Source organism: Diuraphis noxia, unplaced genomic scaffold, assembly GCF_037042655.1.
Source record: "Diuraphis noxia isolate RWA-SAM2 unplaced genomic scaffold, SU_Dnox_SAM2 contig0001, whole genome shotgun sequence".
Taxonomy (NCBI): domain Eukaryota; kingdom Metazoa; phylum Arthropoda; class Insecta; order Hemiptera; family Aphididae; genus Diuraphis; species Diuraphis noxia.
In genome coordinates, this window is record NW_028301711.1 from 13359103 (window position 1) to 13375978 (window position 16876).

At 28.9% G+C, this 16876-nt stretch overlaps 1 protein-coding gene across 1 annotated transcript; it reads right to left on the minus strand.

The window, feature by feature from the left end:
• Nucleotides 1-3506: 3506 nt before the first annotated feature.
• On the minus strand, nucleotides 3507-8723 carry LOC107167565 (protein Rae1-like). Its single transcript, XM_015516682.2, has 8 exons — nucleotides 8339-8723; nucleotides 8109-8267; nucleotides 7776-8042; nucleotides 6539-6610; nucleotides 6241-6397; nucleotides 6032-6168; nucleotides 5775-5969; nucleotides 3507-3617 (listed from the first exon to the last, which is right to left on the minus strand). Exons 2-8 carry the CDS (start codon nucleotides 8238-8240, stop codon nucleotides 3531-3533), a joined length of 1047 nt encoding a protein of 348 aa, XP_015372168.1. The 5' UTR covers nucleotides 8241-8267; nucleotides 8339-8723; the 3' UTR covers nucleotides 3507-3530.
• Between the last annotated feature and the right edge of the window lie 8153 nt (nucleotides 8724-16876).

The following is a 16876-nucleotide window of genomic DNA, read 5'->3' on the forward strand; positions in this document are numbered from 1 at the left end:
ACTTCCAAATTATTTATTTGTATTAATTGTGTCCAACTCGCTTTTGCTAAATTATTTCCCTCTTTATTCTGATCTCTCGCTATACTACTTATATTTAAGTATTCATCACTACTGTCAGATTTTCCATAATCTACTGTTCTTACTTTCTTATTTTTGCAACCTATAGCAAAATGATTCATTTTCGAGCACTTATTACACTTTTTTCCGAACGCTGGACAATTTTTTGGCCCATGTTCATTGTTACATTTTTTACATAAGTATTTAACATCTTGGAAACTGTTTTTATTAACATCACTATTATTACCAATTTTGTTACTTTTATACGGCTGCTTACCTTTAAATTCCTTGTTATGATGCTGCCTTATTGTCTTAACTTCTGTTCTGTTTACTGATACCCCTTCTTTGCCAGCTACTGATGTTGATTCGATCTCTTGCCTGCTTTTCTCCGATAATTCGATGGACTGACAGAACTGAACAGTTTGCTCCAAATCCATGTTCTTTTCAAGCAGCTTTTGTTGAGATTCTTTATTTTGAATACCCAATACAATTTGAGTACACAATAACTGTTTTTCAGCATCTTTGAATTGACAATGTTTTATCAATTCTTTTAGATCTGTGTAAAATTTGTCAAAGGGCTCTGACGGGTTTTGAATTGAGACATTACCAAATTTCTTTTTGGTATACACCTTACTTTTAATGCGTCCAATATTGCACTAACTGATTGTTCTGGTAAGTCATCTTTTATTTGGAAATATATTTTCCTAGCTTCTGCACCCATTATGTTCAAAAGTCTGGCTACTTGAGTTTCTTTCGATTTTTTAGTAGTTTCTGTTGCTGTGAAGAATATCTCAACTTCTTGTTGAAATAATTCAAAATTTGCCTCCACATCTCCGTCCAATTTTAGTATTGCCGGTTTTTCAAACTCCACCATTTTGTTACTTATTAGTTTTCTTGACTTATACACTATTACTGTAGTATAGTTAATATCCTATTGACTGCGCCATGTTGCGTCTTCACCTGACGCTGGTAATTGTGGATTGGGGCGGATAAACTTAATAACATAAAGTTGTGATTGTTAAGCATGTGCTTGAAAAAACTTTTATTAGAAAAACACACACAGTGACATCAAGGAGAGAGCTTACAATATATTTGATAAACAGTGATAACAGTTTTATCAGTGTTGACATATTATCATATTATGAAACAAGACGTATATATATATAGTTATCCATATTACATGCACACACATACAAAAGTCATTGGAAGCACTCGAAAATAATATTGTTGTACATTTGCAACAATCGATAATGAGAAAATGTGTTGGTAAAAAGCAAAATACTTGTACCTAAATATTGGTAAAGGTTTGAGGATGATATGACAAAGTTGGGTGGGAGGGGGTGCGTGAGGTTGACCCACCCAGCCAAAAAAAAATGTTTTCTTAGAAAAGTTTGAAGTTCCAAATTTTGAAAACTAGGTTCCAATTAGTTCCAAATTAGATCCAAAATATTAGTGAAGGTTCGAGGTTGATACGACAATGTGGGGGGGAGCAACTTCACGTACTTCTAAATGATAGGTACTTAAAATATTATGAGTGCGATACGGCAGCCAAGCCGTTAACAACCAGTTAATAATGATCAAAAAATAAACTGGGATTTTAAAAATATTGTCTAGGTATAGAATCTATATTATAGACAAAGAAATCGGTTGGACATTTGCAACAAAGGTGATCTACGTTTAGCATTGACCAATATCAAACCAGATATCGCTACATTAGCAGCTACTCATCAGGTTCAGGGCAGTCATTGATAGGTATAATTTGTATATTTTATAATTTTTTTTTATAGTTCAGTAAATCTTTTTGTATAGTAAAGTATTAAATTGTTTTGTTAACAATATTTCTTAAACTATAACTATCTAAAAATAAGAGTTTTTACTTTAATAGTTTCATTAATAATGTTATAGGTAATATTATACTGATGAATAAGTAAATATACAAATATATATACCTATATATATTTATAAGAAGAAAATTTGATTTTGCACGAGGGGGGGGCGTTAGCAATTAATTATTACGATAAAGGGGGCGCTGAACTAAAAAAGGTTAAGAACCACTGATCTGTAAGAATAGTAGAAGCTTTATTTATATTTTATTATACATGTATATATGTTTATATATATATATATATATTATTTATATTTATTCAGTTATAATTAGGGCTCGGAAGTTGTTGCATTTGCATGTTTTTTTTTTAAGCATTAAATTTATCACTAAGTGAGCTAGAAATTCATTCCAAGGCAAAATGAAAAACATAACGAAAGTATATAGGTATAGTGCATATTTTTGCATATTTAGTGATTTTTAGATTTTAGAGCATAGGTAGGTGCTTTATAATTTATGAAGATTCAATATGAAAATTCGTAAATAATAAAATAAATATTGAGAGAACTTAACAATAGTAAAATAGATATAGATATTCATGTACGTATTTTTCAAAATTCCATTTGATATTTAAAACAATGTTTTCCGTTTTCCCCTATTGATAAATATAATTCGTATATATTGATGATTTATATAAATTAGAATATTATACAAAATATCAAAAATAGAACAACTGCTATCAAAATTTGATGATTTTCTATATAAATACTTTTTTAGTAAAATAGACATCTGACCTACAGCCTAACCCCAGTTTCAACTTACACTTCTGTGTTACCTATAGTTCTACATTTCCTTATTCTTGCTTTAATTACCTAAACTATTTTTATTTCATTATTCCGAAAAACCAAACAATCTGCGATAAATCATTATTTAAATAGTTTTGTGTTTTAATGTGGTATATATTACTTTCTTTTTTATATATTCAAAATTTTATATAATATTTGTGCAAATGAACATTTTGCGGAAAAAATAAAATAAAATTGCATATTTATATGTACTTTTTTAAGCGCATAAGCGCATGCATATATAGTACTTTTTAAGTGCATAACTCCGAGCCCTATACCCTATAGTTATTATTATTGGTATATAAATAAAAAGGACCCTTTTGATCCATTTTAATAAAAATTACGTGGCCCAATAACAAATTATGTATACCATTTAATATATAATTTTTTTTTATTGTAGCCCTATATTAATTTAATACTAATAATGTAAAAGAAATATTGTATACTTATGTGACTTCGCAAATTCTTATCATAAATATTAACCCATATTATTTTAGCAAAAAAAAAAATAATAATAATAATAGTAAATAGGTACTTTTTACAATATCAACAGAGATTAAACAAGTTTTTTTTATTTTCTCGATAATTTTTCATATAAAATACCAATTACACTTCAAAATAATAATTATTCATTTACAAAATCAAGAAAAAGTTTTTTTTTTTTATCAAGCAATACGAGGAAACTAATAAAATAAATAAAATAAAATATACTGTCTGTATTATATTGTAATAATTATGTTTATTTGAATTATCATAGTTACTTTAAATACAATAATCAACATATTATGAAAAACAAACAATTAATCTTAAGTTGTTTGTTTTGGTTTCAATTCCTCAAAGCACGATCTTAAAAATATATGCGGCGTTTTACTTGGATCATAATTGGAAGGACCCTGAAAATCAAACAAATAACAGAGTAAAACATTAAAAATAAATTGAGACAGAAGTTATTGTTTTATTTCTATTAGTTAGTAGGTATAACCTAATTAAATATTTCAATTTGTTTTACAACTCTAATATGAATTCTGATGTTAAAATATTTATAAACTTTTCTAAATTCAATTTTTTACTCAATATTACTGAATTTTATAGAATTTTAAACTATAAAACTCATTTTAAGTGTTAAACGACCATAAGTTATCTTAAAAAGTTATCAAATAATTATTTCAAACTAAAATATTTCGATAATATCTTTAAATAGTTATTTAAATATAATAAACACATTAGGACAGTTTATTGTATTTTTTTTTTTTTAGTAAAAAATTGAAAAAGGTTTCCAAAATTATAATAACATTAACTCCGGATGTGATTATACCGGATGACTATTTATCATGGAACACTTATTATTTCAAAAAGTGTAGATATGTTGAAAAAAAATTTTTTCACTGTTTCTAGTCATTAAAAATAAAATTTTTAAAAATATTTCTATATTTTTGAAGTTTTTTTGTTTAGTGACAACATACCCTTTTACTTTCATATTTCAAAGCAAAAATTTTTTTAAGTATTTTGATAGGCACATACAAATTTAATTTAGGGCAAGTAGTTTATATAAGTTATTTATGTATAGAGCCTGGATTTTTATGTTTTTGTACATTTTTTTCCTTTTCACTTTTTATATGTTTGTTCATCTTACAGTAATTGAATTTTACTTCTAAATTGTTATTTTGCATATTTTTGCATATTTCGATGAATGTGATGTCGCGAAAAAATTTTAGTCGATAGGACGCTGAATTAGCGATACAGTTTTAGTTATCTTAATTTAAAATACGTACTATATGTAACATATTACATATACATAAGAAATAGTTATAATCTCATCGTTAACGAAGATAACTTATCGATGTGATACATTTAATTTTATAATTTAACCTACGAGTTATGAAACGAAAATTTAGTAAACTGTTACAGTTTGTGAAAGAAGATCACAGTTTGATCAACATAATGAAAACAGATTATAGCTTAAAAGTTAAAAGTTAATTTTGTAATGGGAATGTAGTACAGCGGTACGCGAATATTCCGCAAAATTTTGGTCTACTACCCTAAACTTTAAATACTTATAATAACGCATAAACACTTATAAGCCATTCGTCTTAATTCGATTTAAATGTATCGAAAAACTCAGAAAAATATTCTGCTTTCGAAGATGAAATGAAAACTTTTTGTTGAAAATGTATACAAATTAATAAAATATGAGGATAAAAAAAAATTAATCAATAATTTATGTTAGAAATCCGGTTTATATTATCCCTTTGGAGGTTCCTTTAAATGTATCACATTTGTAAATAAGTATTTAATATTAATTTGGTATCTATTTGGTAGTCGCCAGTTATCGTTTGCGCATCACTATTGTTATTTTTGACCTTTTTGTTAGACAGATGCATATCGTTCAATTTTGGATTATACATCGTTTGCGCGTCGATCGTTTAAAAGGTCGTATATCATTTGCACATCAATATTATTTAACAATAGAACTGCAAAAAAAGGTGCATACCCAAAAGCACAAGTTGTTTTCTAACTAATACTTTAATTTTAAAATTCGTACATCTCTAAATTTACTCTCGTAATATTGTAAAAATAATGGGACATTACAATATACCAAATAATAATTTATAATATTGTTTTTCCTTTTTTTCCCTGATAACAAATTTTTACTCAAACTATATGTATACTATATTTATATTATAGTTTATAACTATAGCTGTAATGTGCCTGATTGAACACAATTTATGTATCTTTATGATTTTTAAACTTAAAAATCTTTAATTATTCTATCTATATAATATTCTATGTATGTACATTTATATAACTATAACAACAATTCAATCAAATTAATCCAATTTATTTTAACTGTTTCTATTTATTTATTTACTCGTATTATATAATATGATTCATGGCAAAATTGAATTTTTAATCGAAAATTATTTTTATATCTATTATTCAGAATGTTGATGCGCATATGATGTACGATATTTTGGAAGAGGTAAACAGAAGATGCGCAAATGATATACGGCCGTGGTAGTTTTAGACCTTAGGGTAATTAATATACAAACATTTAACCAGTCAAATCCAGAACTGTAAGCAAATATTTGACCATTGTTACTAAAACAACATTTTGTAATCGGTTGGTCTAATATCTCGGATATCTTCAATCTTGTACGTGAATCTTTATCCCAAAATGCAAATGTGGCATCAGATCCCACAGTTGCGAATGTACCATGGATTGGATGAAACTTGATATCATTAACCTGTAAGGATATCGTGTAATTAAGAAATATAAAATAGTTTGTCTTAACAAATAGGCACTTACGGGATAAATGTTTCGCATAGGTGGTATTCCCATGATATTTCGATAGTGGCAATCAAATGAGTAAATAGCTTTGGTTGTTTCTGGTCTGAAGTTTGAAAAAATAGCTCCTTTTCCTGCTAAACTTCCCAAACCAAAACCTAAAATACAACCTCTTATATTTCTATACTTGCATGTTAATATTAATATTTTTTTTTAATAATATTACTGACCAATAGGAACTTGCGTTATCTTATCTTTGAATATTGAAACACAACGAGTTCGAGAATTAAAAGGAGAGTTTGAACAATCCACTAACATTTCAGTTAAATCTAGATTGTAAGTAAGTATACCATTTAATGCCGTACCGATAACCACATTTGGATACTCCTAAACAATTAAATGTTGATATGTAGTACGTCTTATAAAATAAATAGTTGAAAAATACAATATTAAATGAAAAAAAACATTAGTTATTAAGTAGACGATTAATAATTTATATTTTTATAAAATTGTATGATATAAACTTACCACGTCAGCACAACAAACTGTGTCGCCTATATTAATATTCAATATGGGACTTGGATTTCTAAGATCCCAAAACTGTTAAATAAAAACAATACAAAATATAATACTTGAAATACATAGTTAAATATTTACAGGAATTTAAAAACATATTAAAGTGAATTATATATCAAACGATTTAATACCTACTGGAAAACATCTCTATTTAGAATGTAAGTACTAATTTTGGATTCGGAGTGATGAACTTTTAGATTTTATAATGATGTGTTTTTTTTTAATGATTCAAGAATTCAAAATTTAAAATTTCTATAATTTTTCAAAACCACCCAGAAAACAAATAAAAATAAAAGTAAAAATAGGAATTTTTATGCGGAATTGGTTATTGGTGTATATAATTACCGGCAGTTTGATTGAAATTAATAGAATTAAAAACTAAGAAACGGAAATTAGAAATTAGAATTTTAAATGTTAATTAATAAAGATTATCATTTATAGTTCATTCTGTCACCAAAAAATCTAAAAATGATGTAAACAGTTATATTGTTCAGAAATTTTAAGTTTAAAGTTTTAAAAATTTGGTCGAAATCAAATTAAAACCAAGAATAAGTTTAGTAATTTTATTGTAATTTAAAAATATTATCATTGATTACTTAATAGGTTCTTCGATAGTACACCATTGTATTCAAATATAATGGTATGATGTGCATTGTGCAAATATTTCTTCTATTACCGGCTACCGCAGTATTAATAATAACATATTAATATGTAATATAAAACGCCATGTATAGGTACCCGGGTGCCCGTGTAGATAAAGCATATACAGTCTCATACCTGGCGTTATATTATATATGCAGTGTTGCCTTTATAGTGATACCCGCAATGTCACTCACTCACTGTGCTGCGCTCAGACCAAAAATTTCGATAATATCTCTCGACTTACTATACAACATCACCTCAAGTTAGGTTACATGGTAAACGCATAGATAATAAAGATATGGGTAAACGCCGTATAACCACTCTTATCATTTCCTCTTATCACACACGGCCACCCGGGTATCAAGACACAGACAATATAAAATATCCTAGACTGACAAACAGTCTCCACTCAGAATCGTTTTTTGTATACAATGATAATTATAAATCTTTGAATACTTACCATACAGGAGATCATTACCCGTTTGGTCATTTACCTTCCTAGTACATGAATATTTTACAAAAATAAAAAACAAAACAATTTACACACCTTTAACGTTTTATCCCACGAGCTTGTCATAATACAATTATAAGGTGGTGTTTGAACCCAATGACAAGTTTTTACGGGTGCATCGTGAGTTGCCACGTGCATTGTTTGATTTCCTTCTAAATCCCAGCATTCCACATGATTGTTACAAGATGCCATGAAAACCTTGGTGCCGTCACCGTTCCAACAGACGTCAAATACTGGCATGTTCATAGAATACATGTATTTTGGCTCGGCTTGACAGTTCTCTTTGACTTCCCAACAACGTACCTAAGATGGAAATCAAATAATCTCAACTCGATACATCGTTTTACGTTTATATATTGTTTATCTTACGGTTGAGTCCCAACTACCCGCAATGAGAAATGTTTTCTGCGACGTGGCCGGACTAAACTCCATTGCTGAAACGGAATCATTGGGAGGCGACATGACTTCAAAATCATTATTAGGGTTTATGGGATTCGCCATTGTCAACACACTTCAAGTCGCCTTAGTCTATAAACCCATTTACAACGAAACAATAATTTCCGATCATACATTAATACACTAAATATTAATCGACTTACTTAAGTTGTGGACGAGCTTGCTGTATCCGTCTTTATTTATTATCTCACGTGTCCGTATGGATGTTGCCTTCGGGACCAGCGGATTCACACAATTGAGTTACTATAAGAAATATACACGGCTGGTGGGCTGCGTTGGTCTAATAAAAAAAAATTTAACTCAGAATCAATCTGGTCGAAGCTAACGCGTTATTGTAACATTGATAGTTTCAAAAGAAGCCCAGAAAAAATTAATATTCAGAAATATCGCACTTGAGCGTGTTGTCTCAAATAATCATGGTAAAAACAAAAAAATAAGTACGAAAAAATCTAAGATCGTTTGAATTTCACTTATAGGTATCGCAGTTAGGAGGGGGTTGCGTGAAATACGGACGGAGGGCTGTGATCACGTACGTGTATCTGGCAAAACTGACCGCGCTCGTCGCGTACGAGCGAACCCTGTTGGCCTTCATGTGTGTCCCTCCACTCCCCCCGTCATATGTGTGACAGCGCTGATCTTGCGGTCTGCGGACTGGCGGTGAACAAGGAAACTCGTTGTAACGGTATCGGACAAACATCATTTGAAATTTAAGCATTTTTCGGTTCCGCTTTATGGTAGGTTACAACGACTCACCACAAAAATATTAGGGGAAATTACAAAATATATTGATCACGAATGCGTGCCAGTGTGTGTGTGTAGTAGACTGGTCGGTGGGTATCATGAAAATGGACTATATTGTTTCTGAAACCTTAAAATGTGTTATAGAAAACTTATGGCCCTTGCAAGGGTACAGGGAGGGTTGATGGAACTGGATTACATGAAATTAGCTACTCCGGGACTCTTTGAAATGAATTTTATAATTTTGATAGGAATACTTATTTTATATTAAGTAATATTTTAAGGAGTTAAAATAAAATATTTAGTACAGTGGTCCAAAATATTAATTCAAATAAATCATAAAAACTAATATAATAATTTGTCTGATAGGACTTATAAGTTATCATTGAGTGATATTTTACTAATTTGGTTTTCGATTAAACTTCGCGAAGAATTCAAACGTGTTTTAAGAAGTCTTGTCTGACGAGACTTGTGGATCATCAGAACAATTGGATTAAAAAGAGTCTATTATTGATGGATCGAGTACTTTGAAAACGTGTATGATGGGTATATAAATTTTTAATTGTATCTAATCCGTGAAACAACTAGGTCGACTTTGGTGAGTATTATTATAATAGATTATATTTTATTCTAAAATATTCTGTTTTTGTATATGAAATTAAAACTTTAAAAATTAAATGTCGTTTTTAAATACTTAAAAAAATATTTTTTTTTCGAAATAAGAAGTATTCAGAGAATAAAGAAGAACCACCCAGTGTATTTAATGTTTGGTATGCGCATTGGGTTTTCGAAGAAAATACGATTTCTCTTTAGATACCATCCCCTTTTATTATTTTTTTTATTGTGATTGTTTGATTTTGTGGCGGTGTCCGTGTGTATGAGTCTAATAATACAGAATATAATAAAAATGGTCCGTTCGAATATAAAATACAATTTATTGTACGAGTATTAAACGGCAGGGGTCTGACTGTCACAGTGGTCGAGGGTTAAAATATTCGTCTTGTGTGTGTGTGTGTGTGTGGACGCCTATAAATGCGTGTAAGTTACGATCTTAGAAGATAAGGTCGGACTACTTCCCCCCACCGACCCGTTGATTTGTGTGGCACGAGTAAAAATGTCACCTCATCGATGTTATATACAGCGCAGGAGGGTAGGTCGCGATACAAAACCTGTATCTACCTGCAGTATAATATAATAAATTCGAGAGTATAACGTTCATCAATAATAACATTACTATATAACGACTTAAAATAACGTGGTGGTGTCTTTTAGATCTGTCTTAAGGTGCCATTAAATTTTGTTAATTTTTGTTAGAAATCACTTAAAGAGTGGTTGTATGGCTGTCAGAAAGGTAGAGGGTTGAAATATTCGTTTTGTGTGTATGCTCGTGCGTGCGTGCGTTCGTGTTTTTGTGAATACACGGGTTTACATAATAATAATAATATGTGAGAGTGTGTGAACACCTAAGCGCGTACTGCTTAAGGCAGCAGTTCCCAACATTTTTAGTTGTGCGGAATACCAATAATGTACAAAAAAAACAATGAGACCCACTTACGCTGACATACAGTTATGAAATATAAACTCGCACAAATAAGACGAGAGAAGAAATATAGACGTGGATGTTAAGATCTCAATGTTGATTTCAATTAAAATTTTCCGACGCTGACGCTTGGCATAGACACTTGTCCAGCATCCACGGCCCAGTACTGCAGTATTACATTGTTTGCGCCGCCTTGGACCCCTCGGTCCATGGGTTGGGAACCACTGGCAGAAGGCATATAAGCTCTAATTAATTTTACATAACACGAACATTATATCGCTATTATTATAATTAGGCGATCTGCTAAGATACAGTGGCGTGGCAAAGAGTAATTTCAGAGGCAATTGCCTCTGGGATTTTTCAAATTTTGGGGATGGGTATCAAGGATTGTACTTATTTACATGCAAATACATGTGGGGTGGGTCATCTATATGGAGGGTTGCCTCTGGAATATTTTTAGTTCACCACGCCACTGCTAAGATACATATATATATATATATATATCAGTATTATTCTAGATAATTAACCCAAATTTTACCTAATTTTACCTCTAAGGGAGTAAAAAAATCCAGTTATAGGTTTATCATGTTATGGACATACGAATTATCGAAATTTACTGTATTTTATTTGATATACTCTACAGCCTACGGCTCTAGAACGTAGGTGAATATTGAATATACAATGTATATAATTAGATTTTTAATAACTTTTGTATCGATTATTTTTGTACAAAATAATTGTTATCATCGTAATATTGTAAACATTTTTTTGTATACTATTTTTACTTCGAAGTATATCTAAATATTTTAATCCAAAAATAATCTTTATATTTAACATTATATTCGTAAATTAGGAATCTATTACTTAAATTTATATTTTTATATTATAAATTAAATGATGCTATATTAAAAATGATTCATAATAAAAAAGGTTGGTAAATACTGTAATAAATTACACGACTATTGAAAAAGTAAAAAATACTAAATACTCTCTGGAGGTTTTTTTTTTAAATAATTGACTGATAAATTCGAGTGGTTGTCTAGTCTGATTGTCAGAGTTCGGGGGTTAAAATATTTGTTTTGTGTGTGTGGTCGTGTATGCGTGTTCATGTGAGTATGGGCTATATAATAATAATAATAATATTATACTAGTGTATGTTTAGTGTGTATTGTGTAATCAACTAAATGCGTATAGTTTAGCTCTAATGGATTTTACACAAAGGCAACATAATTGCTGTTATTATTATTTATTATTAATTTACAATATGCAGCCGAGGAGGACAACTATAAGATAGGCAGTCGCAGTTTTTCGGCCAAAATTTACCTTCTTCCTTTCGGGCAGACTCAATATTCGGCTAAAATATACCCTCCCTTTTCGGTCAGTACCTACAGTTTTCTTTAAAATTTAGTGTCATACAAACTGAACTTAATATTATTGTATTTACAACTGTGATATTTTAAATAACTAATTTTGAATAATTGATAAGCATATTATTATTAGCTTAGTCGAATAAATAAAAATTAGTTTTTGTTTGAAAAATTAACTATTTTTATGGTCTTCATTATTCAGTGTAAGTTTAACATCACTCATAATTGGTTTTTTGGAAACATAGATACATCAGTATTATTCCTTATTGTTTGTTATAATATGCGCGAACCAATTAGTTATAGTTAGAGAGCCTAGATAATAATATTATTATTATCTAGGCTCTCTAGTTATAGTGATGTGTCCCATAGAATTTATAGATAATCAATATAAATATGGTAGTATAATATAGCGTAATGCCATTAATAATATACTTTAGTGTTTGACGTTTCCATTTTATTTAATATAAAATAATACATATATTAATGACATATTGTATTATTATAGGCATTTTGGAAATATAGGTATTATAAGATTATAATAATAGTTTTCATTAAACAATTGTATTAGGAAATATTAACTTTCGATATATTCATGAATGTATATTTTATCATCATAATAATTATTATATAGGTATTATAAGACTATATTCATTTTTTTCAATTAAGGTACCTAATATAGTAATATTTTATAACAGTTTATTGCGAAGTATTGTTTTATTTTATTATTTTTTTCACATAGCTGTTGACAATAATGCAAATTAAAAAAATACTGGCCGAAAAGGGTGCCACCCCTACGCTTATTGGGAAAATCTAGTTGTTAGAAGGTTGTCTACAGGTAGGCAATATACGAGTTAGTTTTAGTTGTTCCTTACTGCAGGTACTTTTAGTACCTATATGGTTCCGATGAACTTTCATAATTATTGTGATCACTCGTTTTATTTTATATTATTAAAATACTTTTCAAATTACTATGGTATAGCATCTAACAATTTCATTTCCATTTTACATGGACGTTAAGACTGTCTAATATACCAAGGTATGGTTAAAACTTAAAAGTGTTACTATAGTCAGTTTCTTAGATATTATACCTGTTATACACAATATACATACAACTTATTATTTGATTAACATACTCACTAATGTTGATGAAAACAAGGGTGACCATATTCGGGGTGAATATCATGTATAATAAATCTCTTTCTAGTCGACCAAAGAATAATAATAAACAATAATAGCTTATGCATAATACAATATATATTCACATAAATACATTATAATGTATATTATGTTCCTTTCAACAACAAACAGACAGACACATACACATATCTTAACATCTTAAATGTATTTATATAAACAAGCCCGCCGACCTTCAGCAACGTCAGTGACAAATGATCAAGACAGACAGGGGTACCATAGGGGTAATATAGTTAAGTACTCCTAACCTACTCGTATTATATAAGGTTCTAATGAGAAAAATCTGTATATCAGCAATAAAATAAAATTGATAATTAAACAATAAACCATTTATAGAGAGCTTGTTGAGTTTTTTACTTGTGTAAACAATGGTAGTTATATTAAATACAAAGCTAAATTAATAATGTTGTATTAAAAAAAAAAGATATTTAAAAATGTAATTATTGATGTACGACACTGCCTTCTAGATTTCAATAGTATCAATTGTCCAATTTTAAAAAAGATTGAAACTAATTATGTCTAGGTATTATATATTATGAATATAATATATATTGGTACCTACCTACTTAGGGGGCTATTGGAAAAACTGTATATGTATACCTATTGTCTTATTGTATTATGTTAAATTCTACTTGAATAATATTATATAAGATTATAATTTATAAATGTATGTATACAATATTGATAAAATAATATAGATATGCGATATGCACATTATCATGCACCTATGGAAATCCACGCATAATGTAATATACATAATATGTTTTTTAGATTATAGATTACAAAAACAAGTCTAGCCAACAGTTGCTGTACATATTTAATATAATATTATGCGTGAGATAACTTATTTCGATAATATGATGCTAACCTCGACTAGTCGACTAACATACTTGTACCATAATTTAATTTGCGTTCAGCAAAACCAATTTCGTGTAGTTAGCTTTGTTATTACAAAACTTTTAAAAGCACGATTATAATTTTGAACAAAATTGAATTGTTAGATTTTATTCTAACTTTTGTAGGAAATTTATTTTCGATATTTTAAAAAGCTTATGTACTATATGCGGTCTACGGTTCCAAACGAATTTACTTAATTTTTCAAAATTAATATGTATTTTAAAATGCCAATGAGACAAAAAAATTAAACATAGAGAAAAGAATAACGAATTCAAATTGGTATTCAAAATTCAAAGGCGGGCAAGCCAATGAAAATAATTAACTCAAGTTAAATGACGTTATGATCAATAAGTTGAAAGTTAACAAATAATAAATTTCACTCGATAAAGTTAATTTATTCTTTATAATTAGTATGTAAATCACATACTACATACAGAGACACAGAGTGACTGTGTGTCTATCTAATCTAATTAAATATATCAATATACAAAATTATTTTATCAAGAAAAAGAACAGAAATGTCTGTTTTATTATTATATTGGATTATTTTTATTTTGTATTAATATTTAAGTATAAACGTTAAATTTAAAACTAGATGGCTTATTTTTAAATCAACTGAGAAAATCTAAGATATTTCAACTATCAATTAAACTATATAAGTTCATATAAAGTTGATCAGAAAATAAATTAAATAGTTAATGCCCACCTTTATCAAAATTAAAAGTGAACTGTTAGAATTATATTTATTTTTCGCCAGAATATTGGTCTAAATACATAAAAAAATCCAATGGCTTAAACCTTAAAGCCGCCTTAACATCAAACACCTAATAGGCTCAATTATTATATAATATACAATTACTCTGACTAAAACACGATGCGTTAAGGTGCTATTCAAGTACAAACAAGTGAAACAACTAATGGAGTGATGGAAATATGAACTTTCACGGTAAAATGTTAAATGATAAAATACATTTAAAGCAATAAATAATTTTGCCCTTGTGGGATAGTAATAGTTGTAGGTCGGATTTTAATATTGCAAAATATGTACGACAAATCTTACATTTTCGATTATTGTAGATTGTTTACATAGTTTAAAAAACCATATACTGACTGGTCATAAGAAATAAGTAACATTTATAATATATTATATTTAACTGCAGAGTCGGTGGTACAATGCATAGATAGTATACATAATATGGTTGACTGTGGTGCAGTGAAATCGGCCTTGAACGTCACAGCTTCCTCCACAGTGAGCAGTGTTGTACTCAAACGTGTTAACGACTTCTATTGTCGACGGTCGACCAGTTTATAGAATTTGAATACGATGCTAACAAATTATTATGGCACCACTCCCTCCCTCTAAGCATTCGGCAGCAAACCACTGTACAACTTCTATATAGGTCAAACAACACGTGTGGGAAGTTTTTATACTTGAACGATTTTTTCTGTACATCGTGTCGACCACGATAATATTATTATATCCTGCAGCATAGCGCATGATATTTTGTTGGATATTCTGTTCTAAACGTACCACGGGGGATCCTACCCTTATAAATCAATGTCAATAGGTCGTTCGGCGTTAAAAGCCAAATATAATCGACCGTAACTCGTTTTGGTACATGTTGTATCAATATAACTTACTTCAAGTACTCCGCTCTTTTCACGAGGTATCAGTTATTATTCGACGGTATCCAGCTATTTACGAGAAAATGCTATTGTTGTTAACACAATAACCGCCATGTGTCCGTCGGTTGCCATAAATGAAAATGGTTTTGCATTGTATACTATTGATGGCGCCACAATATTATAATTATGGCTGGGATTTTAATGCCCTAAAAAATTTCAAAAAATGCAAAATGACTTTAAAAACTCAAAAAATGCATTTAAATTATATTTATTATAGGTTAAAAATTAGAAAAAAATTTAAATTATACTACACTAATTATACTACGACGACGGACGTACTAATTGGTTACTAATCCAGTAATAGTTATCTAAGCCTAGCTATGATAAAATTGTTATAGACGATAACTTGTACCTATGTATGTATGTATGGTGTAATAAAAATAATAATTCATAGTAGGTATAATATAACGGTGATAATTTTCGGGGAAAACCCTAGCTATGATGAAATATATGAATATATGATACTATATACAATTTATTATTTGTACCGTCAGCAGTTTGCCGAAAGTTTTTTGTGAATCGCAACAATTTTCGTTCATTTTATGAAGAAATTATGAAAAATGCTCTAAAAACCAAGAAAATGCACTAAAAACATAAAAAATGTCCTAAAAATGCATTGAAGAATTAATTTTGTCAAAAAATGCAAAATAAAAAATACTTTAAAATAATCAGTATCACCCGAAACACATTTTATAATTACGGATCAACGTTTCAAAACATCAGAAAAAAAGATGCCTTTGCATCAAAATCCCAGCCCTAATTATAATGTATACAAAAAGTGAAGTGACGTAGTGGGAATCATTACGATTTGTTTGAAGTAATATAGGTACATATTTGTTATATCATGTTTAATATTTTTAAATATTTGTACAAATGCAATAACATTTATCTGTAAATATCGTATAATATAATAACACACACACACACACACACATATATATATATATATATATAATATATAGGTATATAATAATGTGCATTTATTGCGGCCAAATTGATAATTGTATTAATGAAAATATTACCTATCGTTAGTATTATTATTATTATTGTGTGAAGTTTGTTAATATTATAAATATGTGTTTTCTATTTATTTATTTTTATCAGGACCTAATGACATAAGTAATGTAGTTATAACTACATATGTCTTTACTACATACTTAAATCTTAATTATTATTAAATATAAAGTAATTACCTATTAAAACATTTTAGCAATTTTATGGATTAGCCTACCAAGCCTCCCTCCCACGTATTGTAATAA

What these genes read in the sequence shown, in the direction of transcription:
- LOC107167565 (XM_015516682.2), bottom strand. Translation starts at nt 8,240, where the DNA reads ATGGCGAATCCCATAAACCCTAATAATGATTTTGAAGTCATGTCGCCT. An exon ending in CAGTTTGTTGTGCTGACGTG is followed by an intron (nt 6,398 to 6,538) that starts GTAAGTTTATAT and finishes TTAATTGTTTAG; the next exon opens with GAGTATCCAAATGTGGTTAT. An exon ending in CTATGCGAAACATTTATCCC is followed by an intron (nt 5,970 to 6,031) that starts GTAAGTGCCTAT and finishes ATATCCTTACAG; the next exon opens with GTTAATGATATCAAGTTTCA.